Source organism: Spermophilus citellus (genome assembly GCF_964194105.1).
Source record: "Spermophilus citellus genome assembly, chromosome: 1".
Lineage (NCBI taxonomy): Eukaryota > Metazoa > Chordata > Mammalia > Rodentia > Sciuridae > Spermophilus > Spermophilus citellus.
Genome location: NC_138182.1, coordinates 36,938,916 through 36,964,982, shown reverse-complemented (window position 1 = coordinate 36,964,982; position 26,067 = coordinate 36,938,916). Strand labels below are relative to the sequence as shown.

At 40.9% G+C, this 26,067-nt stretch overlaps 2 protein-coding genes across 6 annotated transcripts in view; one reads left to right on the top strand and one right to left on the bottom strand.

Annotated features, from left to right (window-relative positions):
• The window catches only part of ATP7B (ATPase copper transporting beta), a 76,986-nt gene extending 66,108 nt beyond the window's left edge, over positions 1–10,878 (bottom strand). For 2 of the 4 annotated variants that reach the window (XR_014018793.1, XM_081266344.1), the window contains exons 1-2: positions 10,425–10,878; positions 10,044–10,148 (exon numbers count right to left, since the gene is read on the bottom strand). Coding sequence is in view for 1 of the 4 variants with exons in the window: in XM_081266344.1 (XP_081122470.1) it covers positions 10,044–10,094 (51 nt within the window). In the remaining 3 variants the exon portion in view is untranslated. Of the gene's footprint in view, positions 1–10,043; positions 10,151–10,424 lie in introns of those variants that run through there. The other 2 variants (XM_081266346.1, XM_081266345.1) reach the window with 2 other exon arrangements.
• A 107-nt stretch (positions 10,879–10,985) lies between these two features.
• ALG11 (ALG11 alpha-1,2-mannosyltransferase) lies at positions 10,986–25,463 on the top strand. Of its 2 annotated transcripts, XR_014018861.1 has the most exons (5): positions 10,986–11,103; positions 13,564–13,794; positions 15,540–16,471; positions 19,049–19,208; positions 20,635–20,768. XR_014018861.1 is itself a non-coding variant. In XM_081266825.1 (4 exons), exons 1-4 carry the CDS (start codon positions 11,060–11,062, stop codon positions 20,904–20,906), a joined length of 1,479 nt encoding a protein of 492 aa, XP_081122951.1. In that variant the 5' UTR covers positions 11,037–11,059; the 3' UTR covers positions 20,907–25,463. The 2 variants fall into 2 exon arrangements, 1 of the variants encoding a protein (XP_081122951.1); XM_081266825.1 differs by lacking the exon at positions 19,049–19,208 and having other exon boundaries at positions 11,037–11,103; positions 20,635–25,463.
• The last annotated feature ends 604 nt before the right edge of the window (positions 25,464–26,067 follow it).

Here is a 26,067-nt window from a genome sequence, read left to right as displayed (position 1 = left end):
CACCAGCCCTAGTGAAACCCAGCCCGCAGACCTGTTGGGGAGACAGTACCTTTAGGGGGGAGCTCCTCTTCTCTAATCTTCAGTCATAGAATAAAATGTCCTGCTGCTACTGGGACTGTTTGGTTATTTGTACAGGTATTGAATAGGAAAAGAACCTGCAAATTTCATAACAATTCCAATATCAACTCAAACAGCTAAAGTCCAGAGTCTTATCTACACATCATTTGAATCACATACGGTTGAAACTCAAAGGTATGTTTCATTCTGAGGCAAACTGCCTGCGAGAGCAAACCAGTTGTGTGCTTCTAAAATACAATGCTGGGACAGGCAATAGAACAGGAATTTCCATCCTAAAAGGGAGACTTAGGAGAGAAGAAAGGGGGAACTGGTCCCAAATAAGTAGATTTTTTTTTTCTTTTTAAAAAAATGCTGAGAATAGAACCCAGGAACTCCTGTATTTTAGGCAAGTGTACCACTGAACTACACTCCCAGCCCCTAAGTAAGTCTAAATAAAATCCAACAGAGAAAACAACATTAAATGTTTTTAGTTTGGTTGGTTTAGTTTGCCTTTCGGTACTGGGGATGAACCCAAGGTCTCGTGCATTCCAAGCAAGCATTCTACCACTGAGCTACGACCCCATTAAATCTTAAGGCTCAAGAACGATCTTCTTTGACTCTACGTCCCACCACCTGGGCCCACTAGAGTGGGGTCTGGGCCCCCACAGATCTTCTGAGCATGGCCCACACAGCAGCTCTCCCAGGCTAGGATCTCCTGCCAATGACTGCAGACCCAGGGTATCAGGGACAGGCCTACCTCCACAGCTCCACCTAGATGTTGCCTGTTATGGTTTAGATATGAGGTGTCTCCCCTAAGCTCCGGTTAATGCAGGAATACTCCAGAGGTAAAATGATTAGATTATGAGAGCTATGACCTGATCACTCCATCCTAGTATGAATGGACTGAATGAGTGGTAACAGCAGGCAGGTGGGCCATGGCTCAAGGAGGTAGGTCCCTGGGGGCTTGCCCTAGAAGAGTGCATCTTCTCTGTGGCCCCTTCTCTCCTCCATGTCCCTGCTTCCTGACCCGCTGTGAGCTGAGCAGCTCACCTTGGGCCCTGAGCAATGTAGGTGACTATGGAATACCTCTGAAATCATGAGCCCCAAATAAACTTTCCCTCCTCTAAGTTGCTCTTATTGGGTATTCTGGTCACAGCGAGGAAAAGCTGACTAAAACACTGCCCCTGTGGGAGCTCTCCACAGTGACCCTATCCCTGAGGCTGTCCACTCTCTGGGCCCTAAGGCATTCCTTGATCTGGAGGAGGAGGCCCTGCCCAACAACTCTCTCACTCTGCACACCCGCAGAGTCAGGGCCATGTGAAGAGTGCCAAGGTTTCTATATCGTACCCTCTGAAGTGGCAGCCAGAGCCACCCTGGAGCTACTCCTGAGGCCACTTGAGCTACAAATGGGGTGACCAAGAAGTACTACACTGGAAGGGAGCAGAGACTTAGGTATCTCTGGGGAAGCCAGTCCCAAGGTCCCACAGGAGCCCTGGGCCCCTCCCTTGAAATCTTTCTGCCCTCCAGGCCCTGGCACTCAAGCCCTGTGATGGGAGTGGCCTCAAAAATCTCTGAAATGCTTTCAGGATCACTCTTCCATGATCTAGAATAGCATCTGGCTTCTTTCCATCCATAATAATCTCCTTACCAAATGTTTGCTTGGCCACACCCTGTATTCTCCCAAGCACACCTTTTTATTCTTTATAACTTGGCCAGGCTGAGAATTTTCCAAATCTTTAAGTTCTGCCCCTCTTTTGACTATAACTTGTCTTTAAGCCTTTCTCTCTTCTTGCACACTACTAGAAGCAATCCAAAGAAGCCATGCAGCACCCATGCACCTTGCCTAAGGATTTATTCTGCCAAATATCTTGGCTTATCACTCTTGTGTTCCACCTTCCATAAACCATGAGGACAGGGACACAATTCACCCAAGTTCTTTGCCATACTGTAAAAGCATGGTCTTTGCTTCAGTTTCCAATAAGCTAGCTCTCATTTCTGAAGCCTCATCAGATGGCCTTTACTGTCCACATTTCTACTAATATTCTGATCACAACCACTGAAGTACGAAGAAGATTCAAGCTCTATCGACAGCTCCCTTTTTCTTTTGAGCCTTCACCAGAGTCACCCTTAACACTGCGTACACAGCAAGCTAGGCTTTTTCTAGCCAACTCCTCCAACTCTTCCAGCCTCCACCTGGTTCCAACTTGAGGTATTAGGGCAACACTCCACTTCTCACTTCTTGGTACCAGTTTCTTAGTCTATTTGTACTCTGTAACAAAATTACAGACTGGGTGACTTATAAACAATAGAATTTTATTTCTCACAGGTGGGAAGTCAGCCTCTGGTGAGGGCCACTCTCTGCTTTAAGATGGTGGCGTAGAGCTGTGTCCCCCTAGTGGAGGAACCGTGTCCTCACAATTGCAAAAGGGTTGGAATGGACAGGAAGGGTGAAAAGGGGCAAATCCTCCCCATCAAGCTCTTCTATGATCCTATTCGTGAAGGTTCCAACCTCATAACCAATCGCCTCCTAAGACCACATCTTTTAAAGTAGTAAAGTTTCAACATGATTTTGGAAAAGACAACAACATTCAAATCATACCAAAGGACAAAATATGAGAATGGGGAAGGATACGCCTTTGGCACTCATGGAAACTAAATAAGAGAGATTTTAAGACAGTGGAGAAAGCAAAGCCAGAAGGTCATACCCTCTGCCAGGATTCTCCATCCCTTCCTTTCTACCTGTCTGGAGCCATCATTCTCTTCACCTTCTGTCTTTCCCTTTCTCTACCTCTGAAGCCATTCACTTTGCTTTTGTTTTAAAATTGCTCCAATCACCTGTGTCTCCTGCTAGCTGTTGTTCTTAGGGAGTGGGTGCACTGCCTGTGTGCATCACCAGACACAAAGAGTCTTCACAGCAGAGTTGGTCATGACTGCAAAAAATCCACAAAGCACCCAAAACCTCTGAGGAGACTGCGTAAACTGTGCTATGTACCCACAAGGACATATTACACAGCAATAAATCTTAGAAATAGTGTCTAGTGAGAAAAACTAGTCCTTTAAAACTAAACACATGATGATATCATTTTTATAAAGCTCAGACATGAGAAAACTAAACAATGTGTTGTTCAGGCACTCATCTATGTGATGAAACTTTACAAAAATATAAATCTGGATTATGAAGGCTAGGGTGTGGCTAAGTGGTAGAGCACAAGCTTATCATGCATGAGGCCCCAGACTGGATCCCCAGCATCAAAAACAAACAAACAAACAAAAAATAAAAGTAGGGTATAACAGACACAAAATTGAGAATGGTAGTTACCTGTATAGTGGGTAATTCTGTGGGTGGTACAGAAAGACGAGGAAAGAGCAATCAGGTGGATAACATGGCATTGGTAATGCTCTGTTCCTGGATTAGCTGAGGTACAAAGGCATTCCCTCTACTGCTCTGCTTTCTAATTACATGAGGAGATATATATGTGTGTGTATATATATGTATAAAATTTCTTTTATAGCCAATAAATTGATAAAAATAATAAGAGAAAAACCTTAAAGTGAATGAAGGAATGGAAACACACAAGTGCAAACTATTCTTTCAGAAGACTCAGGAGGAAGGGAAGTGGAAAAGAAATAAAACAGCTAGCAGGAGACACAAGGTAATGGGAGCAATTTTAGAATAAAAGCAAAGTGAATGATTTCAGAGGCAGAGAAAGGGAAAGTCAGGTGAAGAGAAGGATGGCCAATAAAGGCTCCAGACAGGCAGAGAGGAAGGGATCAAGAATATTGGCAGAGGGTAGTATGACCTTGAAAACAAAGCAGCCTATCCTCTGATTCTAGAGAGGAGATAAAAGTAGGTTGTAAGTCTAAACAAAATTTTGGGAGAAGGTGGATAAGGCCAGGCAAAAAGTTGAAGAAAAGCAAAACCAATGGTATAAATATCCTCGAGGTAAAAAGTGAAGTCACTGGTTGGGACCAGAGAAGCAGAGATTGAGTATGAGGCTTTTGCAGCTGGTGACAGTTTTCAAGAGTCACACCAAATTGGCAAACTAAAAGGCATCAGAAGGCACAATGCGGATATACAAAACAAGAAACTGCTAGCAGTACCAACTATGTAGTTGCCTAAATTTCTAGCCAGAAAAACTATGTTCTGAAACAAAAGATGTCACAATTCCTGTCTTGTTTGCCTGGGGGTATAGTTCAGTGGTAGAATGTGTGCTTAGCATATTCGAGGCCCTGAGTTCAATCCCTAGCACCAAAAAATAAGTAAGTAAGTGACTCTCTGTTTTGCCATCTATCTCACTGACCTTTTATTTTATTTATACACACACACACACACACACACACACATATATATATATATATATATATATATGTATCTTTTTTTTAAGTTGTGGATGAACCTTTATTTACTTATTTTTATGTGGTGCTGAGAATCGAACCCAGTGTCTCACACATACTAGGCAAGCACTCCACCACTGAGCCATGACCCCAGCCCTCTCATTGACCTTTGATCTCCTCATATTTTTTCCTTTTACTTAGTTTTAAAAGAATAAATAAATAAATGACTGACATGGAGCTAGGAAGTAGCTCAGTAGTAGAATGCCTACCTAGAATAAGGGAGACTGTGGGTTTGATCCCCAGAATTTCACTTGGCTGTGATTTCAATTTTTTTCTGTAAATAAAAATGATACTTGAATCATCTAACACAGATAAGTCCTTGATACCTATGCTGTGGTTATTAGCAAGCAGTAATCTGTCCCTGCGTCATAGTCATCCTTCAAAGTCAAAGGGAAATGCATGTCAGTAAAGCATTTAAAATCCAGCTCTCGGGCTAGGAGTGTAGCTCAGTGGTAAAGTACTTCAGAGGTCTACAATTCTCCCATAGAAAGTAAAAGAGAGATAACCATTTTGTAATAAATGTGTCTATATATACACACTATAATATATCATATAGTAATATGTATTGCATACATTATATGTGTGAAGCCCTGGTTTCCATCCTCAGCACCACAAAGAAAAACATAAATACATAAATGAATAAATAAGTAAAATCAAATCCAGCTCTCTCACTTCCTGAGATTATCACACAGCTACTAAGGAACCAATTACACCCCGAGTTGTTTCTGTGAGGACTTCCCTCACTCCTATCACTCTGGACAAAGGAGGTCTAGACAACCTGCTCTTTCTCTGAGAAGGGAATTTCACAACAAATCAGGACAGAGTCCTTCTGGGGGTGTAGTTCAGTGGTAGAATGTGTCTTAGCATGTTCAAGCCCCTAGGCTCAAGCCCCTAGGCTCAATCCCAGGGCCTGGTATTAAACTTCTAATACTTTCAGACTTTTCTGAGACCTTCTCTTTGGCTTTCAGTAACCTCCAGCTGGTGGCCCAGCAGCTGCTTCCAGGGTTCACCCTCCTCCCCAGCGAGCCTCAGACTATTCCCCAATTCCCCATCAGACTATTCCCCAAGCGTGAACTCTCTCTCTGAAACAAAAGATGTCACAATTCCTGTCATGTTTGCCTGGGGGTGTAGTTCAGTGGTAGAATGTGTGCTTGTTTGAGGCCCTGGGTTCAATCTCCAGCACCAAAAAATAAATAAATAAGTCACTCTCTTAATAAATAAATAAGACTGTGGGGTAAAATCCAAACTCCACAGGTCTTCCATGGCCACTCTCCAGGCTTGCCAAACCCCGTCAGTTCCCCTAGAGCCTCTTTTCATTTCTAACCTTCTGGGCCTTCCTATATGCCGGCTGCTCCCTAAGACACCATGCCTAGCCAATGCCTGCTCTCCTTTGGGGACCCACACAAGCATCACCTCCTCTTCAAGTTCCTAGTGTTTCAGGAGCAATAAGGAAGCCAGAGTGGGTGGAGCAGAAGGAGGAGGGAAGGGAATGCGGTAGAACATGAGGTCAGAGTTCATCATTGCTTTACAGATGAGGCAGAAGTTTACTAACTTATCCAAGGGATTTTGCTGATGAGAGGCAGATATAGGATTGAGTCTTAGCCGTTTCTTCAGGAACCTATCATCTTTGGAAGATAATATTATCTTCCAAACTTGCTTGACACATGGCCAAGCCACCTGATATTGCTCTTTACAATAACGAATATAGCCAGGCATGGTGGCACACGCCTGTGATCCTTTTGTATTATTTGTACTCACAACCCTTCTGACATAATATATGTGGGGTGTTTCTTCCCACCAACCAATTCTCCAACTTCCCAAACAACAACTTGGTGACCTACATTCAATTCAGTTCCGATACTACCTGGAGCTAGCACAGACCCCAGAGATAAGGGCTCAGCCCCACAAGTCTTCCCTCCTCTTCTGACACCAGTCAGCAAGTCTAGGGCACACAAACTTCTGAAGGACTGGTTATAAAGTCCAAGGGTTTCCAACCCTTGAGCTACAGTGGCTCACAGAACTCAGATAAGTGCTTCACTACTATTACCAGTTTATGATAAAGGATAAAATTCAAGAACAGGCAAAGATACTCAGCAATAAACAAGAATAAAATCATGGCATTTGCAGGTAAATGGATGGAGCTGGAGAATATAATGCTAAATGAAGTTAGCCAATCCCAAAAAACCAAATGCTGAATGTTTTCTCTGATATAAGGAGGCTGATTCAACATGGGGTTCGGGCGGGGGGGTGGGGGGGTAAAGGCATGGGAAGATTAGACAAACTCAGATAGGGCAGAGAGGTGGGAGGGGAAGGGGAGTAGAAAAGATGGTGGAATGAGATGGACATCATTACCCTCAGTACATGTATGAAGACACGAATGGTGTAAATATACTTTGTATAAAACCAGAGATGAAAAGTTGTGCTCTATAGGTGTAGTATGAATTGTAATGCATTCTGCTGTCATATATAACAAATTAGAATAAAAGATTTGAAAAAAAGAAGAAGAGGCAAAGAGAGAAATGCAGAGGGCAAGAGATGGGGGATGGCGCACAGAGCTTCTGATCTCTCTCCAGGCACGCCACTCTCACAGAATCTCAATGTGCTTACCATCTGGAAGCTCTGAAACCATCATTTAGGATTTTCATGGAGGATCCATTCTGTAGGCATGACTGATTAAAGCATGGGGCCACTGCTGATTAGCTCATCTCCAGTCCCTGTCACCTCCCCAGAGGTTGAGGGTGGTGCAGAAAGTTCTTACTCCCTAATTACATGATTGGTTCTTCTGGCAATCAGTCTCCATCTGAAGCAGCTATCTAGGGGCCCATCAAGGGCCACCTCATTAGCAGAAACTCAGATATGTTGAAAAGAGCTTATTTTGAATGACAAAAAAATGTTCCTATCACTATCACTCAGGAAATTCCTAGGGTTTCAGCTCTGTCAAGAACCTAGGACAAAGATCAAATACCATTTCTTATTTTCACACTCTTGCCTTAGGACTTGGATACTTTTTGGTTTCACAGCACAGAACACTTCCCTGAAATCTGAACCATTCAGGTCTCTGCTCAAACCTGACTTCCCCTGCAAAGCATTCTCTGGCCACGTACTTAAATAGACTCTTCCTCCCCACCTATGCCCTTTTTTTAAATATCCCTATCATGATTTATTTTCTTCCCAGCACTTAGCAGTACCTAAAATAACAATATTTGTTTACCCCCCTTTCTTTTCTCCATCTCCTACTAGAATGTAAATTCCTTGAGGGAGGGGTCTTGCTTTTACCTGGCTCCCCAGGGTCTAGTATCCCTGACACATTAAAAAAAAAAAAAAAAAAGGCTGGGACTATAGCTCAGTGGCAGAGCGCTTGCCTAGTATGTGTGAGGCACCAGCTTCTATCCTGAGGGCCACATAAAAATGAAACAAATAAAATAAAGGCATGTTGTCCATAAAAAAAAAAATTCAGGGACTATATTCCCATTGAGGCAGGAGGATCCCTTGAGCCCAGGAGTTTGAGGGCAGTGTGGGTAACATAGTGAGTCCTATTTCTTAAAAACAAATGATGATTTGTTGAACAAATGATGATAACAGAAGGATGATACCTACATTAGGGCTAGGAGTGCTGCTTAGTTGTAGAGTGTATGCTTAGCATACTCCGGGCCCTGGGTTCAAGCCCCAGCACCAAAACAACAAAAACCCCACCTACTTCAAAGGGTGTAGAGGGATATAAAGTGCTTAATATAATTCCTAGCACATAGTAAGCTCAATGACGTTGGCTAAGGCTATTATCAAAGGAATCCAGAAGAACATGAGGTTAATGTGGGCCAGAGCAGTTACAGAAGGTATCAAGAAGGGGCCAGATCATGTGCTTGATCTGGAAGAATGAGGTTTTTTTTTTTTTTTTCCTCTCTCTAAGTTGGGACACTGTAGAAATTGTTAAGTCTCCTCTGCAGAAGCCATCCCTCCCCAATGTAGGCTGTCTTCACATTCCAGATCAAATGCAGTCTCCAGGGACTGGGAGTGTATGCTTCACTGTGTGAAGCACTGGGTTTGATTCTCAGCACCACATAAAAAAATAAAAATAAGCCAGGCACTGTGGTGCACACCTGCAATCCCAGTGGCTTGGGAGACTGAGGCAGGAGTATCGTGAGCTCCAAGCATCTTATCAAGGTGCTAAGCAACCCTGTCTCTAAATATAGGGTTGGGGATGTGGCTCAGTGGTTGAGAGCCCCTGAGTTCAATTCTAAGGACCAAAAAAAAAAAAAAAAAAAAACCCAAATTAATTAAATAAAGGTATTGTGTTCATCTACAACTAAAAATAAAAGTAAAAATAAAAGAAAGAAAACCTATAAAAAATGCAGTCTTCATACTGTAAAGAATCATCTACTGATCAGCATCTCTCTGGCTTGACCATCCATTAATCCACTTTTCTTTCTTTTCTACACCAGAGACTAGATAAATTTCACTTCTAATGGTCCCTCCATAATATTGTTAAATTGATTAATTTCAGAGACCTATAGAAAAGAAGCAACCCAGGGCTGGGGATGTGGCTCAAGTGGTAGCATGCCCACCTAGTATGCATGAGGCACTGGGTTCGATTCTCAGCACCACATAAAAATGAAATAAAGATATTGTGTCCACCTAAAACTAAAAAAAATAAATATTAAAAAAAAAAAAAAAAAAAGAAAAGAAGCAACCTACTCTTTGGTCCAGCAATCTAGGCTTTTGTGTCTATCCTAAAGAAATACTCAAGAGTCAGCATTAGTTCAAGTATAAAGATCATGTCCACTTGCACATGCGAATGTGTGTGTGTGTGTGTGTGTGTGTGTGTGTGTGAGAGAGAGAGAGAGAGAGAGAGAGAGAGAGAAGCAGAGAGAGAGAGAGAGAGAGAGAGAGAGAGAAGCAACCAGAATGTCCACCTGTAAGAGGGCAACAAACAACGATTCATCTACCCTGTGCAGAGGCTAAATGAAGACAGACACTTTATAAAACAATCTCCAAAATATTGAAAAAAAAAGTTGGATAATACACAGCATTTGATTTTCATTTAGGTAAAACAAAGTATTTTAAAATAACACACACAGAAACCTATAAGTTTCTCTGATCTGTGTATTTATGAATAGCACTGGAAAATAGATCTGATTTTTGTCCTGAATATTTGTGTACTATTTGCATTTTTAAAAGACCACACTGAACGCATTACTTACACAAACTAAAATGAATTCAAAATAGCTGCATTTAAAAAAAAAAAATCCCAAGACTTGAATATATACCATAAAGAGATTCAGGCATTGGACTGTGACTAACTTCCCCAGGTAACTAATTTTGAACTATTAGGGCAAATCCACGCTCATTTTACTTCTCAGGCATCAGACCCCTTAACAGCATCGTATTAACAGAAACGTGCTGGGTTTGCAACGTTCTCTAACACCTGTGGACAGCACGCCCTTTCTACACAGTGCTTTCCTCCCAAACCAAGACCCCGCTAGCGCTGGGCTCTGGAGAGCGCTTGCTCTTCCTGGGCACCTGGAGGACAGAGGCACTAGGAAGAAAGCTCTCCAGGTAGATGTGTGCACACGTTGTCGGAGAAAGAAACTTACTTTCCGACTAGCCTCTTCTCTGGCTGAAATCTGTCTCTCCTGCTCAGGCATCACCCCCGCAGACACCAATTTCTTCTCAGATCCGGCCCGGAGCCCAAAGGTCACCTGGTTAGGGAAGGGCGAGAAGAGCCTGTTAAAATCCAGGAGGAAGAGGAGTGGGTGTGAGGGCTTCAGTTCGGCTCGATTCTAAGGAAACCGTCTCTTCGCTTTGAATCAGGGGATCCGCAGCACCAAAACTGTAGGTTAAAATTGAGCGCCGCCGCGTCCCTAACTTGGGAGCGCAGGGATAAGAGCGCGTGGGGAGCGTGGGCCTCAGACCTTCACTCACACCCAAGCCCGCACCACAGGGCGAAGACCTGTCCTGACTCCCTCCTAAACTACCTCGGACCGATGCACTCAGCACTAGGTCCTCAGATCTGCGCCTGTGCTGGAGATGAAGGGCTGGCGAGTGGTGCAGTCCCGGGCCGGAGATGCAGATGTCCCGGGTTCGCCCAAGGCCTGGGGGACGGTTCGTCCTGGCGGGGTGTCGGATCAGCTCCGCTCAGCCCCCTCTCCAACTCCGCGCCTGGCTCCTGGGCTCCGCGGATCTCAAATGCAGCAATCGCTACGGGAATGGACTCTACACTCGGAAGATTGATCCGTGAGCTGCAAGGGCCTCCCATTTGGTCACCAACCGGCCGCGGGTTTGGGACTGAGGGCAGGGGCGCCCCGGCAGGGGCTTCCAGTGGGGGAGGGGCCGGGGACCTGAGCGCCGGCTGTCCGTCAAAGGCCACGCCCCCACAGCCCACCTCCCACTACGGTGCCGCCCATGGGGGCCGGACCCGTTTGCGCCACGCCAAAAATCTCGTTTACTCCTCGGCCATTCTATTGGCTAAAAGGCCGTGGGAAGCTGCTACCGGTAGCCAATTGTAATGCACAATTGGCCCGCGAGGGCCAGAGGAGCGCCTCAAGCTTCCTCAGTAGCCAATAGGGAAGAGGAACGGCCAAGCGCTTCCTGAGTTCGGGGTCAGCCGAAGATGGCGGCCTCCAAAGGGGGATGGTGCTTGTGCGAGTTGTTGAGGTGAGGAGCGGGTGCTGTGGGCTCCAAGGGCTACTTGTCGGGTGGTGACACTTGGCTATCCAGTGCAGCTAACGTTTGCGGGAGAAGGGCCACCCTTGTCGTGGATGTAGGCTAATTTCCTAGGATTTAGGGTATTTTCTCAGGCCAGTGAGTGGTTTTCCCCTCCCTGCGGGGTCTCTCAGGTTGGAGCAGACTGAGTCTAAAGACTCAGTTTACCGCAGTTTTTTCGCCCGTGTCCTTGTGGCTGAGGGGCGTTCCTTCCCTGTTTCAACTTTTTCTTTCTTTTCGCAATCCAATAACTCTGTCATGGTACTTATATGTGCATTACTAATTTCCCCTTATGATTGAGCCGAGAGTGATTTTCCAATCTATCATGTTTCTCTCTAGTTAAAGAAATCAATTTCCCTCCACTCCGTTTCTCTATCTCCCCCCAACTTTGGTACTGAGAATTGAACCCAGGGACGCTTTGCCATCCATTGATTTAGTGTCTCTGTTGTAAAAATACTTATATGAAAATGTTACCCTTATTGTAATACGCATTATCGTTTCTTCCAAAGAAAAGTTAGGAAATAGAAAAGTAAAGGAATGCTACCATCTGGTGATAAACACTCTTAATATTTTGGTGAGAAAACACTTTTCTCCACCTTTGTTATAATATTGTGATATTGTAAATGCCTTACTCTGCACTGATTAAACTGAAGACCTACTGTACGCTACTACCTAGTCAGGTTGAAAATTTATAATTAACACAATATATACCTGAATAGCAGTATGTGCATATTCTCAACAAACCTCTGGTATTTCTTCTTCATTTTTGTCCTACTTCAAGTTCTATAATTATTTAAAACATTCTGAATGGGAAAGTATATTCTCAGAATTTTCATGTTACCTACCTGCCTTATAAATGTCTGCTAAATGAGTGACTCACTATTGATTACAGCCACCTTTTTTTAAGCCTTTTGTCTAAATATGGGCAAACATTATTTAGTACTACATATTTTAATTATATGTAAATCCTAAAATGAATAATTCTAATGTGCAAATACTGTATGGTGTTTAATAAATTTATTTATAGAAACTATAAGTGTATCTTTGAAACTAACATACTCAAAGGACTGGCTTAATTTTAATTATTAGTATGATTCTGAATCTGATTTAAGTTAAATGGTTCAATTTGAAAGGCCTATATGTAAAACTGAACCATTTGAAGGAATTGTCATTAAAAAAAAATCTTTAGATTCTCTGAGTCGTTTACATTATAAGTAAAACAGGCTTTTGAAAGCTCTTCTTAGGGAAGCAGACTGTCCTATATAGAGTTGCTTTTGTGAACTCATACATTCCAACTCATATATTCTTAAAGTGGCAAGTAAGATTTGTCATTATTTAACATTTAATCATTTAAGGTTGTAGTTCAAAGTGTGGTTCATAGATCCATACAGATTCAAGATTCTTTCAGTAAGTCTTCAAGGTCAAATTTTTTTTGTAATAATGTTAAAATAGCAATTGCTTTTTTCAGTATGTTGACATATATACTGATGGTACAAAAGTAACGGTGAGTAAACCTGCCCTAGTACAAATCAAGGCAGTGAATGCCAAACTGTAGTAGTTAGTCCTTATGTTTTTTAGCACTTGCAAAACCCGGTTTTAATTAGGAATATCAGTGATGAACTGAGAGCCATGGCACATGCCTATAATCCCAGGAACTCAAGAGGCTGAAGCAGGAGGATTACAGGTTTGAGGCCAGCAATTTGGTAAGGCCTTAAGCAATTTAGCAAGACCCTGTCTCAAAATAAAAAGGTTAGAAAAAAGTCTGGGATCCAACTCTGTGGAAAAGTGCCCCTGGGTTAAATACTAGTACCAAAGAAAAAGAAAAAAATATATCTTTGATTAAATAGTAAAAGTTATGAATTTTGTTAAATCATAACCCTTGAATACATATATCTTTAATATTGTATATAACAAAATGGGGGGTGGGGGGACACATAAAGCACTTCTGTACTGCTATATGGTGGCTGTCTCAAGGAAAATCAGTTTGTTACCTAATCATCTAAGCTGCATGCTGAATTAGACACTTTATGGGAGACCATTTTTACTTGAAAGACGGACAGATAAACTACCAAGTCACAATGCTACAAAATGGAGAAGTAAAAGATCCACTGAATCCTGGGTTCAGATAATCCTCCTATCTCAGCCTCTTGAGTAAGGTGGGACCCCAGATGCAGGCCTCTTTGCCTGCCTAGAATTTTCAAAAAACAAAAAAGTAGGAGGGGTGGGTCTTGGGTAGAATGTCTGAGATCCTAGGTTGAATCTCCAGCACCATAAAAGTATTTGAAGTATTTTGTTAGCAGGTTGGCAAACTACAAAAATTTTCTTTGCTACCAATACAAAAAGTAAATATGTAAAATTTTTTTTTTAAATGTGGGCATCAGATGAATTTTCACCTTTTTCTTCTTATTTCAGGTTGTTTTATTCATTATTCTTCCCTGGGCTAATTGTATGTGGAGCTTTATGTATATGTTTGGTCATTGTCCTTTGGGGACTCAGATTACTGCTACAGAGAAAGAAAAAGTCAGTGTCAGCCAGCAAAAATGGAAAAAATCCAACAGTGATTGCATTTTTTCATCCATACTGCAATGCTGGTGGAGGAGGGGAAAGAGTTCTATGGTGTGCCTTGAGAACCCTGCAGAAAAAGTAAGTATTCATCATGTTTAGCAAATTTTCTATATTGTTGCCATTTCTAGAAAAAATATTACTCAGAAATTCCTTTCTCCTGTACCTTATTCACAGCCAGGAATTTCTTTTTAAAACTGTTCTTTAATAAGAGAATTTTTCTCTCATTTGCTCACTTGCTTCATACAGTCCTGTTGAATTTTAAACCAGTGCCCCCAACGTGCCTATGGTAGAGGCTGAAGTGGGAAGATTGCTTGAGCCCAGAAGTTGCAGGCTGGCCTGGACAATGTAGACCTTGTCTCAAAAAAAATCTAAGCCAGGAACAATGGCATATGCCTGTAATCCCAGCAATTTGGGAGACTGAGGCAAAAGGATCACAAGTTTGAGACCCTAAGCAGTCTAGTGAGACCCTGTCTCAAAATAAAAAAATAAAAAGGGCAGGAATGTAGCTCAGTGGTAAGGCACCCCTGAGTTCAATCCTTAGTACCCAAAAATGTACCTAGCTTTAAAAACATGTTTGCATTTCCCAGAAACACTTTGATCCTATATGAGGACATGTTTATTAAATTTTAATTTATGTTTATGAGTATCTTATTAATATTTCACTACTATTTTTATATTGAGAATGTTGTCAAAATGAGTTGTTGTATTTTATTTGCACTGTCGGGGATTGAACTCAGGGCATCACACATAATAGATAAGTACTCTACCTCTGAGCTATACCCTTACTCTGTTAAAATAAAATGTTTTAATATTTCCTTAAAAAATAGAAATTTCTCATTAAACCCTTAATAGAAGAAATAGCAAAGAACTAGAAAACAGAGTGTCTTAGTCTAATTGGGCAGCTGCATGAAAATATTTTAGACTGAGTAATTTATAAAGAACAGAAATATATTGCTCACAGTTCTGGGAGCTGGGAAGTCCAGGATCAAAGCACCAATAGCTCTAGTGTCCATGGAGAGCTCACTCTGCCTCATAGATGGCTGCTTCTTGCTGCATCCTCATGTGGAAAAATGGAAAATGGGTTCCTTTAGGCCTTCTTTAAAAAGGCCCTTGGGGGGCTGGAGTTGTGGCTCAGGTGTAGAGTACTTGCCTAGCATGTGTGAGGGCCTGGGTTCAATTCTCAGCACCATATATACATAAATAAAATAAAGATCCATTTACAACTAAAAATTATTTAACAACAAAAAAAAAAGGCACTTGAGGGTGGAGGTAAAGTGTGTGCTTAGCATGCACAAGACTCTGGGTTTAATACCCAGCACCAATAAATGGAGAAATAAAGGCATTAATCTCATTAGGAGTCCCCCTCCTTTTTGGGGAGGTAGCAGTACTGGGTATCAAACCCTGAACCTTGTACATGCCAGTACCAGAGAGAGAGAGAGAGAGAGAGAAAATATCTTTGATGAAACAATAAAAGTTGTGAATTTTGTTAATTCAGAATCCTTGAGTAACTCTATCACTGAGTTCCATCCCCAGCAGCCCCTTCCTCTTAATATCACTATATCGAGGAGTCATTTTCAACACATGAATTTGGAGGGGACACAAATATTCAAACCATAGCACATGTTCTTATTTGAAGAACCAGCATTTTAGTCTTTGGGCAGTAGACAACTCAGGAAAGGGTATAGTCAGCAGTTCAAATGCAATGAATGAAAAACAGTGGAAAGCATTTTTTAGTATCAAAATGAGCTTAAGATTATAAGAAAACTTTTTGCTTGATTTGAACCTAAATAAATGACATTCTTAACTATTATATTCTATTCTAGGTATCCTAAAGCAGTATATGTTGTTTATACTGGTGATGTTAATGTCAGTGGTCAACAGATACTAGAAGGTGCTTTCAGAAGATTTAACATCAGGTTAACTTGCCCAGTGCAATTTGTTTTCTTAAAGAAACGTTACCTTGTGGAAGATTCACAGTATCCTCACTTCACATTGCTTGGCCAAAGTCTAGGATCCATTTTTCTTGGCTGGGAAGCTCTGATGCAGTGTGTTCCTGATGTTTACATTGATTCAATGGGCTATGCCTTCACACTCCCTCTGTTTAAGTATATAGGGGGTTGCCGAGTTGGAAGCTATGTTCATTATCCCACTATCAGCACTGACATGCTCTCTGTAGTGAAGAATCAAAATGTTGGATTTAATAATGCAACCTTCATTACCAAGAATCCTTTTCTCAGCAAAGTAAAGCTGATCTACTATTATTTGTTTGCTTTTATTTATGGACTTGTTGGTTCTTGCAGTGATATAGTCATGGTCAATTCTTCTTGGACACTAAACCATATTCTCTCACTGTGGAAGGTTGGGAATTGCACTAATATTGTTTATCCGCCTTGCAATGTGCAGACATTTCTGGATATTCCCTTACATGAGAAAAAAATGACCCCAGGACATATATTGGTTTCCATTGGCCAATTCAGGCCTGAAAAAAATCATCCATTGCAAATCAAAGCTTTTGCAAAATTGCTGGATAAGAAAGTAGCTGAGTCACCTTCTTCACTTAAACTTGTCCTCATTGGAGGTTGTCGTAACAAAGATGATGAACTTAGAGTAAACCAACTGAGAAGACTGTCTGAGGATTTAGGAGTTCAAGAACATGTGGAATTTAAAATAAACATTCCATTTGATGAGTTAAAGAATTATTTGTCTGGAGCAACAATTGGTCTGCATACCATGTGGAATGAGCATTTTGGAATTGGTAAGTTTGTCTTTTAAACAACTTATTTGGTGCCACTTACTATGCAGGTAACTGTGTTGAGGTTTTTAGAAGTATGATCTAATTTAATCTTCTCCAGAACCCTATTTGATAGGTATTATTATTATTCCTGTTTACAGATGAGGAAACCCAGGTGCAGAAGTTTAGAAACTGCTAAATTCAGTCACACAGGAAGTGGTAGGGCCTGGATTCTCACCCAGATAGCTATGCTCTTTTCTTTCCCCATCTAAACTCACTTACCTACAGACTCCTAGACCCTACCCTAATCCTGTTAACAACCAAATTAGAAACTGGACAGGGCCCTCTGGACAGGTATTTCAATATAGCTGCCTGGTAATTCTGTTGTACATCAAAACCTTAGACCCTCTGTTTCCATATGGATTCTCATAGTAATTCTTTGTGTCTTTTATTGATTCTACACTCATTATTGAAATGGCCTCTCCTTCTTTGCTGCCATATCCCATCCTAAGTATTCCATTTAAATCTCCTTGCCCTTTATTATTTCTCGTTTATTCTAGCACAGATTGCTACCTCTATGCTGACTTCATGTTAAGCACACTACTTGAGTGTAAGACCAAGTACTGCTTTGTGCCTAATTTGGTTTAGCATATTTTTTTCAAGTGCCTACCTTGTACCTCACAAAACTGTTAAGGGAAAAATAGGACAACATGCAAGTGAAGTTTCTTATACCAAAATCATAACTTAATTTTTTACACATTGTTTTAAATCCCTAGTTAGTAGCACGATACTAAACTGAGAAATTCAGCAGGAATTTGTTGACATAACCTTATTCACAGGGTGTGGCTTCCTGTGCTTCCTTTCACTTATAATCTGTGCCAGGTATACTCTGGTGGGTGCTAAGAATATTCCAAAAAACACCTAACACACTCATAGGAGCAGAGAATGGTAGCCAAAAAAAGTACTGTGACACCCAAGCTGGGGCCTGGACAATAATTAGAAGTTGCGCAGCCCAAAGGGGAGCATATCTAGCAAAGGCAGCAACACTGCGACAAGAGTGACAGCAGAATCAACACCAGGCACATTCAAGGGACTAAGAGTCCAACCTAGCCCAGCGTGAAGGGGACCGGGCAGGACAGCAGAGGTAATCTGGGCCAGGTCAAACCATTGGGAAAGGACTGAAGAATATTTTGTGGGGAGGAGGCAGTACTGAGGATGGGACTTAAGGCCTCACATGCTAGGTCAGTGCTCTACCACAAGCTCCCCAGCCCAGAATGGAAGCATTTCAATTACCGCATTTAAAAGCTTCTGTTTCTTAAAGCCCACTATGGCTGCAGTGTGGGGAGTGTGGGAAGGATGAGGGCGAGCAGGAAGCTGAGCTGGGCTACTACAGCAACCCAGGCAGCGGGTCTGGCCATCTGAATTTGGTAGGCAAGCCTACTTGAGAGAGATTCTGAGGGAGTACTGGACTGGGTGGTTAGCTAAATATGTTAAATGAGGGAGCAGGCAGACTCAAATGACTTCCTGGGCTTGGGCAACTGTGGGGATGGTGTTGGCTTTCCCTGCAGGGAACCCAGGAGCAGGGCACTTGGTAAGCCAAGTCTCCAGTGAGTGGGGTTTGAGTCAGCTATGGGACATGTAAGTCCTTGTACCCTGTAGGTCATTGTAAATATGGGCCTGAAGGTGACACGAGACCTGATGTGGAAGTGTGGAGTGAGGGGTCATCCTTATCCAGGTGGTTATTGAAGCCTTGCAGATGTGGGTAAAGTGTGCAAGAAGAGCCTCTCAGCCAAGTGCTGTGAATAGGAGTAGTTAAGGAGTGGGCAGAAGAGGGGCCAGCAAAAAGGAGAATATGAGTTGGGGAAAACAGGAAGAGTGCAGTGCTTTGGAGCCCATGGAAGACAGTGTTTCAGGAAGAAGGGAAAGGGCAACAGAGTCCCATGCTGCCTAGATGCTGGGAAAGGTAAGAAAGTCATTGTGCACCTGGGACAGACTAGTTTCAGGGAAGAAGGGGAAGCAAAAGCCATATTATGCTAAGTTGAGCATTAGTTAAAGGTGAGCAAGTGGAGTTCATGCAGACCACACTTCAGTTTATCTGTGAAGGAAGGTGAAAGAGATCAATAACTAGGGAAAATGTGTCTCAAGAAAACTTTGTGTGCCTTCCCTGAGACCCAGGTGCTCATTCCTGACTCTGCTTCCACCCTTATTTAACACATGCAGCTACCATCTTGTTCTTATGATTTCCAACTAACTAAAATGCTGATAGAGAAGGACCAGGAGAGCCAGATATGACGGTGTATGCCTGTAAATCCAGTGAGTGGGGCAGGAGGATTACAAGTTCAAGGCCAGCCTCAGCAACTTAGCAAGGTCCTAAACAACTTAATGAGACCCAGTCTCAAAAAATAAAAAAATGTTCTGGGAATGCAGTTCATTGAAAAGTATCCTGGGTTTGGATTTACTCCCCAGTACAAAGAAAAAGAGGAAGAGGTGGAAGATCATGGAGGGAAGAGATGAATTGATTAGATTTAGGTCTAAGAGAAAGGGTGAAAGGAAGTTTGCTGCCCTTCAACAACCTATGAGGTGCTGAATGCCGCTCTGCAGGGACTTCACAGCTGTAGAAGAAGCAGTTGGAACGACTGAGCTTCTTTCCTGTGCACCTGGGATGATACCAGCTCTGTGCCATCCTTCAGAGGAGTGATCACTTAAATCATTTTCTGAAGGGCTTCTCTCCAAGAATATAGCTATAAAACAGCTGCCTGAGGTACTTTATACCCTCACCTGTATCATTTGGTAAACACTAACCACAACTTCTGTTTAGTTCAAAACTGCTCTTAGGCACAGTAGTATCAAATACACCAGAAATTCAGGCATTAACATGAGCACCGGCAGCAGTACGCATCACTGAGGTAGTTTACATTTTTCTATTTTCTGCTAGTAATGCAATTTGAACTCTTAAACTTTTGCTTTTGATATCTTTTCACTCCTTTTATCTTTCTGATACCTGCTAATATTCTACCATCTTGCTAACATTATTTAGACATTTGTCTTATGCAGTATACTTACTTTTTATAGAATATTTTTATAGACTTCTAACTACTTACCTGTTTTAAGAATGATGCAGCATTATTGTGAAGCTTTAAGAACTAAAAAAATTTTAATTTTTTTTTCTTTTTTTTTTTTTGGTACCAGGGATGGAACCCAGGAACACTTAACCACTGAGCCATGTCCCCAGCTCTTTTTGTATTTTATTTAGAGACAGGGTCTTGCTGAGTTGCTGAGGGCCTCGCTAAGTTGCTGAGGGCCTCGCTAAGTTGCTGAGGCTGGCTTTGAACTCACAATCCTCCTGGCTCAACTTCCCAAGCCACTAGAATTATAGGTGTGCATAACCGTGTCTGGATAAATTATTTTATTTTGCACCATGGCAGTTAAATGATCAAATTTATAGACATATAGACATTTAATTAAATTTGTCATTGAGTCTCTTAACATTTCTGAAGGTTTCTATTCATCATTGTTCTTTTTTTTCCTTTTTTTATTAGTTGTTCAAAACATTACATAGCTCTTGACATATCATATTTCATACATTTGATTCAAGTGGGTTATGAACTCCCATTTTTCCCCCGTATGCAGTTTGCAGAAGAGCAGGGAGGAAGAGCATGAGAAGAAGATTAACATTAAACAGGGACGAGAGGTGGGAGGGAAAGGGAGAGAGAAGGGAAATTGCATGGAAATGGAAGGAGACCCTCATCATTGTTCTTACAAACACACTCTAAAACTTAAAGGATGGCTGAGTAGCATGGCAGCTATTCAGGAGGCTGAGGCAGGAGGAGCATAAGTTCAAGGCCAACCTGGGCAACTTGGCAAAACCCCTGTCTTAAAATAAGAAGGACTAGGGATGGACTGGGGTTGTGGCTCAGTGGTAGAGCACTCCTCTGGCATTTTTGAGGCACTGGGTTCAATCCTTAGCACCACATAAAAATAAATAAATAAATAAATAAGAATAAAGGGATTGGGTCCATCTACAACTAAAAAAATATTAAAAAAAAAAAAAAAGGACTGGAGATGTAGCTACGTGGTAGAGTGTTTGCCTAGTATGTGTGAGGTCCTGGGTTCTAAGCTGAGTACTGCAAAACCAAAACCAACAACCAACCTAAAAGAATGTGTGTGTGTTTTTTTCCCCTCCTCAGGTGTTGTGGAGTGTATGGCAGCTGGCACAATTATACTCGCACACAATTCAGGGGGCCCAAAGCTTGACATTGTCGTCCCTCATGAAGGAGATATAACTGGATTTCTGGCTGAGAGTGAAGAAGGCTATGCTGAAACTATGGCTCATATTCTTTCCCTGTCTGCTGAAAGGAGACTCCAAATCAGAAAAAATGCTCGTGAATCCATAAGGAGATTTTCTGATCAGGAGTTTGAAGTGACATTCCTATCATCTGTGGAGAAGCTATTTAAATAGTGCCACGTCTGTATAAATTAAAGATATTTTATATAAAATGGTTGGACTAGGGATGTAGCTCAGCATGGTATGTACAGACCCTAGTTTCAGTCTCTAGCACCAAAAAATATCATAAATACCTTCATAAGTAAATATTTTTCTAAACTCACTCCCTGTTGTAATAAAGTCAGCCTGAGCAGTGTTCTCAGCAGTGTATATAGACACAGTATTTATTTCAATGAAAAAAGGCAAAATTACCGAAATGGAAAGGTAATTTTATATAGCTTTTTATATTTAATTCTGATATAATCTATATCTTTTACATTCAATTTTTCAAGTTAGCAAACAGGAAAGAAAAAAATTTAATGCTGTGAATTAAATATAGGGCAAGTGATCTACCAAGATACATTCCCACATCCCCAAAATTCTGGTACATTTAAATTCTAAGCAAATTATGCATGACCTTTTTAAATGCATCTAGTGATTTTCATAAAAGAAAAAATAGGTGGGCATGGTGGTACATACCTGTAATCCAGGTGACTTGGGAGGCTGAGGCAGGAGAATCCTAAGTTTGAGACCAGCCTCAACAACTTAGCAAAGCCCCAGGCAACTTAGACTCTGTCTCCAAAAAAGAGGGCTGGGGATGTGGCTCAGTAGTTAAGCATCCCTGGGTCCAATCCCTAGTATCAAAAGAAACTTGAAGCAGGCTTATCTAATCATGTTCCCAAAGTATATATAGTCAAGAGATTCCAGTGTGTGTGGAAGCATGTGGGGATCAAGTTACTACTACCAATATTTTCCATAACTAGGTTTTTGTGAAAGGTGCTTTTTGTTTAGTGCTGTGATAGCATATATCTCTGGGTGTCTCCTCATCTCTCAGCAGCTCCACATCTTAAGCTAAAAGTCAGCCCTGATTCATTCAAGAGAATATAAAGATAAGTTGTTTGTTTTTACATCATGGTGGTGTAATGCACAGAGCTGTCGACAGAGTGTCTATGATCAGCATCATGCATTAAAAGTGGCATTTTGAAAACAGGACTGGAGTAGCAGTTGTCATACCTGGACCAGCTTCATAATGATAAAATGTAAATTCATCATCATTTACAGTGTATGGCCTCCTCCTACTAAAGCTGCACCTTAATCTTTCTGAGTCTTAGATTTTTAATCTATAATCTGGGTTTGTTAATACCTGTCCTCACTACCTTTTAGATTACCTTTTAGAGGTAGTGCCACTGAGAGGGAGTGAAACTTCTTTGAAAATTATAAGTTACTTTAAAGGCAAGAACCTATAGTAAATATATTTTATAATCTTGTCTTTTACTAGTGCATTATAATTGTATGTGGATCCTTGGTTTCTACACTGGTAGCTAGGAATTAGTATAAATTTAATTTGACTTCTGTCCTGAATAACTAGCATGGAAAAGCAAATAAGTGTGCAGATATGGCTATAAAGACCTACAACTTTTGGCATTTTCTGCATATGTAATTCCTTCTAGTTCACTGAGTTGACCTTCCCTTTACAGTCTTTTTACATTTATGTTCGAATCATTTGAAAGAGGTATATTATTCCTTTGCAGTCTCAACTATTCATCTATCCACTTATTTTTTACTGGAGTTATGTTGATTCATCTGCAGCCCATCTTTATTGTCAGATTAAAAAGCAATAAAACTGTTCCAGATGCCATGCACCAACAGAACTTTTGTAGTGAAGGTGATTTAGTTTTTACAAAGAATGGAAATTGTAGTTGGGAAATTCTGCAAATTCTTCAGTCCAGCTTTCTCCTATTTTCAACTTCATAGACAAGAACAATTTAAGTCTAAAAAACCTAATAGACTCCTTCAGTGTCACAAAGCTGTTTAATGAAAGCATCAGTAATATCCCAGTGTTCTGACTTTCAACCCAATGCTTATCTTATAACTAGTCTTTGAGGTAAGATTTTTGCTATTCCTCAGCCTATCCATCAACACAAAATTATGGAACTAAAGATAAATTGAAATAAACAGAGCATAAGTAGAGGTTGGAGTGAAGGAAAAGAAGATTCTGGAATTCCTTAAACATTTTTAACCTTCTTCAAAATGACTTTTATGAATCACATATGTAAAAAAATTATTTGCATATATGTTCATTTTCAGTTTTTCTAATGTGATATAGTATATGTTGGGGTTTTTTGTTGTTGTTTGTTTTCTGAGTGACTTACTATGAAGTATCCAAGTGGTATGTCTGTCTGGGGAACTTCTGGGTGATATTAATTCTTCTAAGACTTCCCTTCTGAGTAGCCCAAACATGCTGTTTTAAACCCACAGCAATGGGGATTTACATTCCTATTTCCAACTGTGCACTATAGAATATATGTTTCATAGCCTTTGTACCTAATTATGATTTAGATTAATAGATGCAAAATGTATTTGTATCTAAATATAACTTAAAGCAGTGATTTTTCACTCTCTTAGGTATTTTTCCCAATACAGTGCCTTTTATATCTTTCATGTAGTCTCCCAATTTAATTATTATTGTTCCACACGCCAAGAAATTCCTTTTTTTTTTTTTTTTTTTTTTTTTTTGTGCTGGGGATTGAACCCAGCACTTTACCACCACTGAGCTACATCCCTAGCCCTGTCACTGAGTTGCTGAGAGTCTTGCTAAGTTGCTGTGCCTGGCCTTGAACTTGCAGTCCTCCAGCCTCAGCCTTCTGAGCTGCTGGAACTACAGGCATGCACCACTGCACCTGGCTAGACTTTATTTTTAATAAATATTTCAGACATACCAAAAACTGCAGAGCTTCATACACTTGAGGGGTTTTTTTGTTTGGTTAGTGGTTTTGGTGCTGGGGATTTAACCCAAGCCCACACTTTACCACTGAGCTATACACCTAGCCCTCATATACTTTAATAATTTCCAGGGTATTTTATAGGGCAATCTTATAGGCAAAATTATGAGATAAAGTCCAGTATGTTTATCATTGCTTTCAGAATATTTGTGTTTAATTATGTAAATGTACCCTTGTTGAGAGCCACAGCAAAGGGGCCCCAGCAAACTTCCAGCTGCCAGCTGATGATTGGCTCACAGCGGCCCCAGCAAACTTCTAGCTGCCAACTGATTGGCTCCTCTGCAGTGATGCTCATTGGGTTGTTTCCCTGCCCTTTCAGACCATGGAGCTGCTCATTGGGGGACTTTTTTCGCTCCACCCACGCGACCCAGCCAATCGGCCTCAAGAGCAGGAGGAGTGGGAGAGGTTGAGAGGCTTGTGGGAAGCCAGTGGTGGGAGTTGGGCTCTGAGGGTTTTTCCTGAGGAGCTGTGTGGTGTGGTGTGTGTATTCTAAAAATAAAGTTCATTTCTTTTGACAAGTGGCTCCTGAATTGTGCCCATCCAGACTGCGGCATACCCTAAACTCCAAGACTGAAATAGTATGTCTGTGCCATGTCAATGAGTATGAAAGAAAAGTTAACTTCTGTTGCAAAACTACAAGCTATATAGGTGTCTAGAAGCTAATTGGTCTCTGTAATTTACCCCTCCTCTCCATTACTCGTCTGCTAACTCTCTTTTCCCATCTTAGAAAAATAGATTAGCATCAGTTCTAATATCTTAGTGGTCTGTGCTCACATGGACTACTGTAAAAGTTACAAGGCACTTAGAAGAGAGATCGCAGGACCTAGGTGCCCTTCAAGAGATGACTGGATAAAGAAAATGTGGTATATATACACACAATGGAGTATTACTCAGCCGTAAAGAAGAATGAAATTATGGCATTTTCATGTAAATGGATGGAACTGGAGACTATCATATTCAGTGAAATACGCCAGTCCCAAAAAAACCGAAGGCCAGATGTTCTCTCTTTTGTGTGGATGCTAAGGCATTGGGTGGAGGTATACAAGTTTATTGGATTAGACATTAGAATGAAGGGATGGGAATAAGAAAAACAGTAGAATGAATTGGACTTAACTTTTCCTGTGTTCATATATGAGTATATGACCAGTGAAACTCTACATCATGTACAACCACAAGAATGGGAAGTTATACTGCATGTATGTATGATATGTCAAAATGCACTCTACTGTTATACATAAAAAGAACAAATTTTCTAAAAAAGAGAAGGGAAGTTGGAGGGTTTATGTACTGATTGGCACCATTTAAAGGATAATTGGTTTAGTGACTATCATACATAGCTAACAAAAGCTGATTTTCCTAATAAAATGTATTCTAAAAACAAGCAGATGCAGGTCTGATCAAACAGTTTCTGTTCAGTAGCTGGAGCCAAGCCTAAAATCAGAGCAAAGTCCATCAACTGCCCCTAAAGAACACAATGTAGGGAATGTGTTTAAATGGTAAGATGAATTAGGGGCTGAAACAGGTTGAAAACCCTTGCCGATAATATGTATTTACCCCAATGAATACTTGCAATGTATGTATGTATATGTGTGTGTGTATATATATACACACACACACACTGATATGCTTATTCTTAAACTTTTTTCTTCTGCCTTTCATTGACTTGGTCTTTGGATTTTTAGGAATCATTTTGCTTCTCATGCTTTCACATTCCATTCAAAATTGGGGTTACATGCAGACTCTAGCAGATTTACTATATCTGAACTAGTCATGTCTTGAAAGTAAATAAACATGTATGGCAACCACTAGCAGAGCTGTAGAATTAATGATGCTCCAATCTCTCAGGACCACTTGTTACCCAGTTTGAAATAAACATAATGTTGAGAACTTTTTAATTTCAGCCTCATGATATACACATACTAAGCACCTCCCTAAATAAGTAGAATGTAACTGTACAAAGTTGAAAGAACAGTCCCTCAAATATCACCAGGAACTAAACACTGGACATATCCCAGGTGAGTGACTCCTGATACTTGCATTCCCCACATTTAGTGAAAAATAGACAAATGCAAATACTAAGCAGATCTTAGAAATAATCTGAAAAACTCTTCCTCTTCTTTCTTGGTCCAACAATATACCAACCAATGCACCATTTTAGTTTTAGTATAGAGCAGATATTTCAGATGGAATTCTAAAAATCTAGCCATCTTGTCCATCCTTCAGCAGATATATATCTAGTATTTAAATTAAATATATCTAACTCTAGGAACATGTTTAACACTGGAATTAATATGATACAATTTCCAGTTTCCTGCCTCAAAAAGTTTACAGTTTTAACAAGAAATGTATTAGCA

Excerpts from the sequence above, each read along its gene's own strand:
- ALG11 (XM_081266825.1), top strand. The coding sequence starts at position 11,060 with ATGGCGGCCTCCAAAGGGGGATGGTGCTTGTGCGAGTTGTTGAG. Across the intron at positions 13,795-15,539 it reads TTGAGAACCCTGCAGAAAAA|GTATCCTAAAGCAGTATATG; the intron begins GTAAGTATTCAT and ends ATTCTATTCTAG. Across the intron at positions 16,472-20,634 it reads GAATGAGCATTTTGGAATTG|GTGTTGTGGAGTGTATGGCA; the intron begins GTAAGTTTGTCT and ends TCCCCTCCTCAG.